A 12,034-nucleotide genomic window follows, 5' to 3' on the forward strand; every position below is an offset into this window, starting at 1 on the left:
TTTTTTACATTTTTATCGTAATAGATAACTTAAATAAAAATCATAGTAATCACTTCTAATTAATTTTTGGTATTTAAAAAGGGTATGAGATGCCCATATTCTTAGTTATAACAATAAAAAATGGAAAATTTATTATTATAGGACTATAATATACAGATAGATTAATAAAATATGTTTATATTCTTGTCTTTTATAAATTACTACCAATAATTTAAGCTTCGATGCGAAGCTAAGAAGGTATTGGTATTACTTTTTATTTTTTGTGNGAAGCTAAGAAGGTATTGGTATTACTTTTTATTTTTTGTGTCTGTTACCACTTTTTCTCAGCTCTCACCAAACGGATTTCTTTCGACGATACGTCAAAAGATCACAAATCGTATCTAGTTCAAGAAATTACCCTCAAAAATTTAAAAAATTTCCCTTGTTCCCCGTAAGTGGAGGAAACCTCCAAAAAAATTACAAATTTTAAAATAGCTAATTTTCGAAAATTTTTCAATTTTTTTAACTAAAAACTTCCATAACTTTTTCAAAATTGAACAAATCAAAATAAATTTTTTTTTTATAGATGCTTAATGTCTTTACCTATCATTTAGTTTATTTTTTTTATAAATTTTACCCTTGACCTGCCCACAGGGGGGGTTTAAATGACAACTTTTTCCCAAAAAATTAACTTTTTCAACTTAAATTTTGAAAGTGTTCCGGAAATACTGACACTTTTATATATAGCTTAAATTAAAGCTAATGTAATGTATTTTATTATGTAAAAAAAATTACAGAATTTATTTTGTCTTCACGGTGAAAATAGCTACCGAATGCTATTATTGTGTGAAAATTCTCGATTTTGTATTTTACATTTTTAACTTTATTATCCTATATCTTATTGAAAAGTGTATGGATCAATACAAATTTTTAATGAGAAGTAGTATTTACATACATCTTTCATTCGACATACTGTTTTTTTAAATCAGACCATTTTCCTTAATACAGGGGGGAGTTCAAAACATAAAAATGCATATAGATAGGAGAACTTTTTCAACTAAATTTTTGAAAGTGTTCTGGAAATACTGACACTTTTATATATATCTTATATTAAAGCTAATATAATGTATTTTATTATGTAAAAAAAATTACAGAATTTATTTTGTCTTCACAGCGAAAATGGCTACCAAATGCTATTTTCGTGTGAAAATTCTCGATTTTATTTTTTTATTTTTAACTTTATAATGTTATAAATTAATGAAAAGTGTATGGATCAACACAATTTTTTTATAAGAAATAATATTTTTTAATAATCCCTTTTTCATTTGACTTACTTTATCTTAATCAAGATATTAATAAGGAACTAGCAGATCATGTTGCTTTTGGAATAATACATCAATATTTTAAAATTAAACACTATCAAATCTAAAGATTTGCATCGAAGCGTTTTTTTTTTATAGTGATTTTAATCACTGTTAGATATCATTATACTTGATCCAACTATGCCACGTCATCACTGTGCCGCGTCCCCCTGTGCTGGATTTTTTATTTTATAAGAACTTTTGAGAATAGTATTTCAGAAGTTGAGTGGTGGAAGAGCGCGGCAGAGTAATTTGTAATAATAAAATAATATAAATAGTTTTATATTTCGTTAAGCCTGTGGCAAACGTGTCTCAAAATTGAAAAAGTTGATGTAATAAACAGATAACTCTAACTATTCAGAAAATAATTTGTTGTTAATTTTGAATAAATACCCAGTGTTTTAACTTTTACAGCCTGTTTACACTATTCTAAATAGTTTAAACATTTTTATTTTAAATTATATAATATCTGAAAGACATTTATAGTATATTTATCTCATATAATAAGTATTTTTTAATTAAAGTTTTTTTTTTTTTTGATTTTAGAAGAGGAGCTCTATCTTTTTGCGTTCTCGATCAATTCAAGTACTAAATGTTAATTAATAAAATCAAATGCATCGAATATACTATACTTCCAAAAATGAAAAAAATTCTAATATTAACATTTTTTTCTGATATTAATCTGAAAAGAAAGTGTAAAAATAATTGAAATAACTTCACCTAATTGTAACTGATCATAAATAAACGCATACAATATTTTCTTTATTTCACATACTTTAGGAATTATTTCATTTTTAATTAAAATATTAAATTTTCTATTTAAGAACAACAAAATTTAATTTCCTATTTCACATAAAAAATATAAGTCTTACAGTTAAAATCTTTTTCTTTTTCCTCGCCATAATCCCAACTACTTGGAGTCGGCAATCCTTATCCTAAACTTGACACAATCACCCACATCATCTACGCTCACATCAGCCGTCTTCATATCGCATTCAATGACATCCCCCATCGCTTTTTTTTTGTCTTACTCTATATCTTCTTCCTTCAATATTCATATCTATAACTGTTCTTGCAGCTTCCGATTCCTCTCTCTGCATAACATGACCATCAAATATATTTTTTCTCATCTTCTCTACGATTGACGTAACACCTATACTCCCTCTTATATGTTCGTTCCTTATCATATCCTATCTAGTTACTTCATTCATCCATCTAAGCATTCTCATCTCTGCTACACTCACTCTCTACTTTACTTTCTTGTCAACTGCCCAGCTTTTTGAACCATAGATTTAGCTGATCTAAATGTTATAATAATAATATTTATTCAAAATAATATTTATATTTATAAAAACTGTTATTAGTTTATATAATATAACATTTTATATAAGCAAAATATACGTGAATATAACTGGACAAATATTTTTCGACAAAAAATTGTTATGGAAATATATATTTATAATTTTACATGTGATCCTATAAATCACAAGATATAAATTCTCATAAATTGTACTTGAGCTTTTTAAAAGCGGATATTAGGTTTAGTGGGAATTCCTGTTGATTTTTATTGGTCAATTCTTTTGTGAAATAAAAATAAAAATTTATTCAGTTGAAGAAAATAACTAATTTATCATCATTAAAACAATATTGTTAAGATTAATATGCAGTCAGGAAATTGTATATTACTATTTACTGTAAATTTATCAGAAAAGCTCAACATTTTTTTGCAGTTTTATCGACATCATTTAAATAGATACAATAGTTATCATTTCCAAGTAACTTTTGATGTTTAAAAAGATTCTACAATTGAAATATGCAGAACTGAATTAATTTTAATGATTTACTTTAACTAAAAAAACCCAACCTAGCACAGGGGGATCGCGGCACAGTAGTGACGTGGCATAGTTGGATCAAGTATAATGATATCTAACAGTGATTAAAATCACTATAAAAAAAAAACGCTTCGATGCAAATCTTTAGATTTGATAGTGTTTAATTTTAAAATATTGATGTATTATTCCAAAAGCTATATGATCTGCTAGTTCCTTATTAATATCTTGATTAAGATAAAGTAAGTCAAATGAAAAAGGGATTATTAAAAAATATTATTTCTTATAAAAAAATTGTGTTGATCCATACACTTTTCATTAATTTATAACATTAAAAAGTTAAAAATAAAAAAATAAAATCGAGAATTTTCACACAATAATAGCATTTTCACCATGAAGACAAAATAAAGTCCGAAATTTTTTTTTTGTATAATAAAGTATATTACATAAGCTTTAATTTAATATATATATAAAAGTGTCAGACTTTCCGGAACACTTTCAAAATTTAAGTTGAAAAAGTTAATTTTTTGTAGAAAAGTTGTCATTTTAAATCCCCCCTCGTGGGCAGGTTAAGGGTTAAATTTATAAAAAAAATATACCAAATGATAGGTAATGACTTCATGCATATATAAAAAAAAATATTTTCATTTTTGAAAAAGTTATGGCACTTTTAAGTAAAAAAAGTTGAAAAAATTTCGAAAATTTGTAATTTTTTTGGAGGTTTCCCCCATTTTATGGGAACGAGGGAATTTTTTTCAATATTTGAGGGTAATGTCATCGACTAGATACGATTTGTGATCTTTTGATGTATTGTTGAAAGAAATCGGTTCGGTTAGAGCTGAGAAAAAGTGGTAACAGACAAAAAAAAAAAAAACACACATCTTAGTAAAACCAATACCTTCTCAGCTTCGCATCGAAGCTAATATCAATAAAAGAAAGTTGTTAAAAAGATGTACTCAATTGAGCGTATTATAAAATTTGTTATAATTGTAAAAATCCATTTTTAAATTCACGTGAAACTAATTATCATTTTTGTAGAAATGATTTATATAGCAACATGTTACCAAAATATGTGGAATATTATAGACTAATAGTAACACACAAATAAAGTTAAAAGATTAATAAATTACAAAGTAACATTATTTAATTTTTTAGTCGAAACCTATTATCATATCAAACCATAAGAAAAACATTTGTTAGATATTTTAAAATAATAATGATTAATAACTTACGGAGTTCATAATTACTGGTCGTTCGTGGTTCAGCAGATAGACTTTGCAACTTTTGTGTAAAAAACCGGGAAATTGTAATCGGGCTAGAATCGTGATGTAGTAAAGCGACTGATGAGAAAAACAAGACATAAGTATAATAAGCGTAATGCTAATATGTGGTACCATGTCAAGTATTTTTTGTAGCATAGCGAATGAATAAGCACAGGCTCGACAGGAAAATTTAAAAATCTATTTGTACTAATAAATTTACTTAATTTTATCATACGATTTATTTTTACATGGATGGATTTCTTTCAAACCGGATTAAGGGCGTACACCCGTGGGCCCACAACTATAAAGAACCCATCTCGAATTTTACTAGCCTAGTTATAACTAGTGATAGAGTTTTTATGGTTTAAATTTTTTTATACTCATCACTTTTTATGGTAGCGATATTTTCCATAAAAAAATAATATAGCATAATATTGAGATTTTTATTTTAATTTTTAAAATAAAGATGATTATCTTTAATTAGTTTTTAATTAATTAACTTTTCTTTTCTGAAAATTAAATTCTATTCTGTACATGTTAATATTTAAATATAAATTCTAGTCGATCCCTTTATATTTTAGAGGCCATACTTAAAAATAAGTAGTCTGAACTCACATAAAACCCAACAAATAAATAGTTTGATATCATGTGAAACTTTGATAATAGTTAAAGAAAATACTTTTTATTTTAATATGTGAATAGTAATATTGATATTAGGTATAGTTCGATCCAGCTCTCACGTAGGATCGAAATATTAATTTCATACTAAATTTAATAATTATAATTAGTATTTATTCATATATTATATTTTAAAATGAAAGAACTACTAATCAGGACATAATCAAAGAATAAGAGTTGATGTTGCTTTTGGAATAATCCACAAATTTCTCTAAATGATATACTATCTACAAATTTGCATCGAAGCGTTTCTTTTGATAGTGATTTTAATCACTGTCAGATATCATCTATACTTGTCCCATCTATACCTCATACAAACTGTGCGTCAACCCAACTTTGCTACTGTTACCACTTTTTCTCAGCTCTTACTGGACCGATTTCTTTCAACAATACGTCAAAAGATCACAAATCGTATCTAGTTACAGACATTATCCTTAAAAATTGAATAATTTTACCTTGTTTCTCGCAATTGGGGGAAATCTTCAAAAAAATTACAATTTTTAAAATCAGTAAATTTTGTAATTTTTTTCAATTTTTTTCTTAAAAAATCCATAACTTTTTTAAAAATCAACAAACAACCATAATTTTTTTTTATACTAAAACTTAAGATATTTACCTTTCATTGATAACATTTTTTAAAAATCTAACACTTAACCTGCTCACAGGGGGGGATTTAAAATAGCAACTTTTTACAAAAACTAATTTTTTAAAGTTAACTTTTGAAAATGTTCCAGAAATAGTGCATCCTTTAAACAAATATCAAATTAAAGCTTATTTTATGTACTATAAAATGAAAAAAAAATTTGTTCCGACACTTTATCTTCTAAATGCAAACGGCTGCCGTAGTTAAAAAAACGTTATTTTTGTGTTAAAATCCTGGGTTTTGTATTTAATTTATTTTAAAATATCTTATAAGGGAAATATACTGACTTTCATGAATATTATATAATTTATTTGACATAGAATAAAGTTCATAAGACATAAAAAAGTAAACCTATTTTAATTTTTTACTATTTTAAAGTCGAAAGAGTAATTTTTAAATTTCAGTTAGCTTAAATTGCTAATTTTATCATACAACAACAACGACAAACAGTTGCCGAATCGGTAATACTTGTATTTTTCACGCATAGGGTACGAGGTTCGGATTCGCCTATGGCGATTAATATTTTGTTTTTTTTTTGAGTTAGAAAAACTTTTTTCAAATCATTTGATTTTTATTTCATTTAGATTCAGTAACTTCAATAAATATCAAAGATCCCATCACTATAGTCTCCCCTCGTGAGAAGAAATTTCTTATTTCTGTTAATATTATTTTACTATATGTTATTTTTTGTGGCAACGATTTATTTTGCCAATCTTCACTTGACCTACTTATATGAACGATACGTCAAATAATTACAATTCGTATTTAGTTGAAGATATTACCCTTTAAAAATTGAAATAAAAATCCCTTAATCAAATAACAAGTAGCTTAACCAGCTTTATACATACAAACAATTAAAATCATTAATTTCTAATATTTTAAAAGTATTTATTGACGAATTAAGTTTAATATAATAGTTTTCAACTACAAAAGTAAATAATTTTACTTTGTAATTTATTAATTTTTTTACTCTATTTGTGTGAGCTACTATAGTATTCTATAGTATTCCGAATTTTTTTGTAACATGTTGCTATATAAATCATAAATTAAAAAAAAAATTATTTTTAATTTCATCTGAATTTAACGATGGATTTTTACAATTATAATCAAATTTTATAATACGCTCAATGAGTAAATCTTTTTAACAACTTTTTTTTATTGGTTCTATTAGTTAAAGTAAATCATTTAAATTAATTAAATTCTGAATATTTCCATTGTAAAATCTTTTTAAATACCAAAAATTAATTAGAAGTGATTACTATGATTTTTATTTAAGTTATCTATTACGATAAAAATGTAAAAAAAAACCGAAGTCTTTTGATAAATTTACTGTAAATAGTAATTATAAAATTTCCTGACTGCATATTAATCTTAACAATTTAATTTTTTGTTTTTTGAGAACACTTATTGACGAACGCGTACTTCAAACTGTTCTTTAAGGTTAATGTCAAACTTAAACTTAATGGCGAATTTATGAATTTCAGTAATCGATTTAAGAGAACTATCCCGTAAAGTGCGTGCTCCAATGAGAGTCTTTTCTTCCAGATTTACTTTAGAATGCCTCGGGGCCATTATTAAGACAAATAAATATCCAGCCCGAAGGACCAATGTTTGAACGCAGCGCCCGGTGGTATTCACGCGGGTTGTTAACGTTCGTGGTTTTGTTTTGTCATAAGTTTTTAGCTATGACGAGGAGAAATAATAAGGTGAGTGGACTGTATGTTTGAATGTAGAATAAATTTCACAAGATATAATTATAACAATTAAATGTATTATACAAGAAATATAAAATCTTATATATACCAATGTGGATAGGTTACCAAAATTTACAGTAGTAAATTCATTTTTTTTTATTAAAACTTTCATTTTAAAGGACAAAAAAAGTAGGTTCAACATGATTATTTTTAACATATTAAAAATCAAAATCAATAATAATTCTAAAACAATTAATTTTAAAACTTATATAATATCTTATTAAAATAATTACTAATCTGGGTATAATTAAGGAAATAGAAGTCGATGTTGCTTTTGTAATTATCCATCAATTTTTTTAAATTAAACACTATCTATAGATATGCATCGAAGCGTTTCTTATGATAGTGATTTTAATCACAGTCAGATTAAATCTATACTGGACCGAACTATGCAATGTCTTCACTATTTCGCNATTTTAATCACAGTCAGATTAAATCTATACTGGACCGAACTATGCAACGTCTTCACTATTTCTCGACCCCACTGTGCTGGGTTTTTTATGAAATAGTTGTTATTTTGAATACGCTCCTGTGGGCAAGTAAAGGGTTAGATTTTGACAAAATTTATATCAAATAAAATAATACCTAAGGTTTCTATGTAAAAAACATGTTTTTGATTTGTTCATTTTTAAAAAATTTATCGCAGTTTTAAAAAAAAAGTTTAAAAAATGTCGAAAATTAACCAATTTTCAAAATTGTATCTTTTATGGGGATGTCCCTCTTTTACAGTGGACAAGGGATATTTTTTCAATTTTTATGAAAAATTTCTTCAACTATATATGATTAGTGATCTTTTGACGTATGGATGAATGAAATCGGTTCGGTGAGAGCTGAGAATAAGTGGAAACAGACACAAAAAAAAACACATCTTAGTAAAATTAATACCTTCTCATCTTCGCCTCAAGACCTGAAGACAAATTCGAACCCATCTGCATTCCTTAGTTCTATTAATACATCATCAACTTCTCTGTAATATAATACCGCGACCATGTTTCTGAAATCTATGAAAAAATAAACAAAAGTATTATTAATTGATTAAAAGTAACTAGATGTGAGTTTTTTATTTAATACTCGAATAATTCAACTTGATAAATTAATAAAGTAACTTTTTATCAACTATAATTTTTTCGATAATCCCTATAATTTAAAACGACTATCGATAATAATAAAAATAAGTGTATTTATCGGCTATTTTTATTTTTTTTGAAATACATTTTAGCCATATGGCTTTAATTATTTGGATAACGAATAAAAAGTTATTTTACTAATATATCTAATATATTTTATTCTAAAAATTACTTAAATAAAAATAATACATATAATTTTATTAAGTAAAAATGAATTTTATAATATCAAGTAAAATTAGAAATCCTTATTACAAATTAAGGCGTAATAAGATCAAGTAGTAAAAGTAAATTTTAATAATATTTTATGGTATATGGGAATCTATTGCGAATGGTTCCAATTTGTCGTATAATGCTCAATGCTTTGCATTATGTATGTTACATTTATCAATGAAAAATTTATAATCTGTATTTTATATTACTTGTAAGCAAACAAATAACTTATCTGTCATAACATGTACACTGTTCAACACAATTTCTTATTATTTATATACATTTCAATTTATACATTGTTAACTGTGCTATCTAATATAATTATCATGTAATGTATATTTTAAAACAATAAAATATAATCATGGATAGCGCAAATGGCAATATTCCTGGATATGGGGGTATCTTTTTAATACTATTAAAAGCACTGAAATCCATTGAGAGTTCAGTTCGTTTTTACGAATCACTCTCGCTTCTATTTTTTGGTCACGGCCCCGTGCTGCCATTTGAGTTATTTTATTGTGCATACCTTATTCGTGTTTAGAATTTATTTTATTGTATAAAGACTTTATTATCGTAAATATATAATATTGAGTGGAAATTGGTATTTCTGGTAAATACTCCATTCATCTTCATTGAATTAATTGGATATTACAGAACACGAAGTACGTCAGTTTATATTATCCATTTATTTGTATTATATATGTATATATATAATATTAATCTCTTTTAACATCAAGAGTAATTTTGCTAATTTTTTAACACTTTATACATATATATATTACAGGGTCTGGAGGGTCGGATTACCTCTCCGTTACCTCGGTGTCCTATTAAAGGTGTTTACAAATTTATTAGCTTATATTCCTCAATAAAGAGGACATACTTTTATTTTTTCATATCTACTTGTCTTTATTGTTCTAAAACCCTCGGACTCTATGACCCCAAAGGATATATAAATATAAATAAGTAGTAACCCAAAATAGACAACCACCCTCGTGCTACTATTTAACCATTTACTACCCCCAACCTATTTTATTCCATTTTGAGTAACTACAATTTGTTAGGCTATAAATAAATTCAATAAATTAAGATTCCATTCGCCATTCCGACGACAGATTAACCATAAATCTTGGAGTTATGATAACTTATTGAAGTATATCACATTGGCCTTAGATGAAAAGTCTAAAAGTCTAAAAACATTTAACGTAAAATTTATTTTACTTGGAAAGCTGATATCTCTTGAGTTTGCCCGTTCATCACCTATTAATCTAGCTGCATCAATTCTTCCGACACCCATTTGTAATTCATTTAAAGCTGCCATAAGTTCTGATATGGTCATCTTTCTTGTACTTCGATTTAAATTATTTCTATAAATAGTGTGTAATTTACGCTCAATTATTTTTGCAACTACTAGTATTTGTTTTGAAAACTGATCCAATGTCATTAATTCGTCTCCTTTTGAAGTAAAAATAATGTGTCATTTTTATTTAAAAGTAAAATGGTATTATCAATAATTTTATTATTCAATAATCACTGACCGACATTTAAATATCACTTAATATATTATAATATTATAAATAATAATTTATACAAGAAATAGTTTTTTATGTTAATTGAAAATCTAATAATACTTTCTAAGACGTTTAAATTATTATATTGATTAAATTGTATATATATGAAATATTAGTTTGAAACAAATATTTCAAAACATTTCGACTAAATACGACAATAAAGAGAACTTAAGTCATCTAGTTATTAATACCGCAGACACAATCACGTTTTGAAAAAGGTAAAAATAAAACACGGCACGCAATAGAGAAACTACCATTTTTTTCCATAGGCCCAAATATATATGATTTTAGCTTCATGAAATCCCAGAAATGTAAATAACTCTCCAAAAAATATCAAACATTGCATTTATGGTTTAAAAAAAATATTTTTTTAAGGTGGGAAATTATAATTAGCACTTGGATATGATATATAACTATTTAACACAACATTTGAAGTTGTATCTTTTTCATAAAACTAGCTTACTTTATAACATAAAACTATTATTTATAATTGTTAAATTTGGTAAGGTTTCAACTATTTTATAATTTTTTCGAATTCTATGAGGCCTTTTGAGAACAAATAGTCCTTATTTATAATAAGTTTTTCTACCAAAGTATTTTTTTGTTCTAACTATTGTAAAAATAATCTAGTCCAATGATATTTAAACGTAATTACTTTAGATCAAAATCTGTCTGATTTGTATTAATTAATTAAATTGTATGGTAATACTTTTAATGTTATTAGTTGGTAGCTTACGATATTATAAATAAAAATAAAACACTATATTTTTCAATCAGCAGCTAATAAACGTTCTCTACCTTCTTCACCGGTGACCCCCACTTACACCGCTAACTCCGTCGCTACTACTGCTACCAAGAAATCAAGATTCTTTGTCTCTCCAAACCGCTACTCTGTCCTTGCCGATAATGAGACCTACTCCGCCAACTCTATCGATAACAATCCAGTTGAAGTCGACATGCAAAGTCAGGGGTCCGTGCACTCTACCACACATACACAAAAGAAACTAGATCTGCCGCCACCGATATTCGTTAAAGGCGTAAAAGATTTTTTCGAACTATCCAAAGAAATAGTTGCTATCACTGGACCAGACAGTTTCAGCTGTAAGTCAACGTCTTCGCATCTTAAACTCCAGCTTGACACCCCTGATAACTATCGTAAAATAATCCACTTTCTGAAAGACAATGATGCAGAGTACCACACGTATCAACTAAAATCTGATAAAGCTTATAGAGTAGTGTTAAGAAATCTCCATCCATCGACTCTCGTTTCCGAAATCTCAGCAGCAATTGAAGAAATTGGTCATTCTGTCAGACAAGTCACCAATATTATTCATCATCAAACCAAAATCCCATTACCACTGTTCTTTGTAGACCTTGAGATCGATGAGAACAATAGTGATATATTTGATGTCACATCCATACTTCACACAAAAATAAAAGTCGAAGAGCCACACAAACAACGACAGATTCCCCAATGTTTAAATTGTGGTCATACTAAAAGCTATTGCAGCTATAGTCCACGCTGCGTTAAGTGTGGCGGAAATCATCTCTCCATGAACTGTTCCAAGTCACGCGAAACTCCTGCCACCTGCGCACTGTGCAATGCCAACCATCCAGCAAACT

At 26.8% G+C, this 12,034-nt stretch overlaps 1 protein-coding gene across 1 annotated transcript in view; it reads right to left on the minus strand.

Moving 5' to 3' along the window:
- Positions 1–8,362: 8,362 nt before the first annotated feature.
- The window catches only part of LOC126908969 (uncharacterized), a 7,191-nt gene continuing 3,519 nt past the window's right edge, over positions 8,363–12,034 (minus strand). Inside the window, exons 3-4 of the mRNA XM_050691318.1 lie at positions 10,062–10,295; positions 8,363–8,507 (exon numbers count right to left, since the gene is read on the minus strand). Coding sequence (XP_050547275.1) covers positions 8,407–8,507; positions 10,062–10,295 — 335 coding nt within the window. The 3' untranslated portion in view covers positions 8,363–8,406. The remainder of the gene's footprint in view (positions 8,508–10,061; positions 10,296–12,034) is intronic.

Source organism: Daktulosphaira vitifoliae, unplaced genomic scaffold (assembly GCF_025091365.1).
Source record: "Daktulosphaira vitifoliae isolate Bord-2020 unplaced genomic scaffold, ASM2509136v1 Scaffold_59, whole genome shotgun sequence".
Taxonomy (NCBI): Eukaryota; Metazoa; Arthropoda; class Insecta; order Hemiptera; family Phylloxeridae; genus Daktulosphaira; species Daktulosphaira vitifoliae.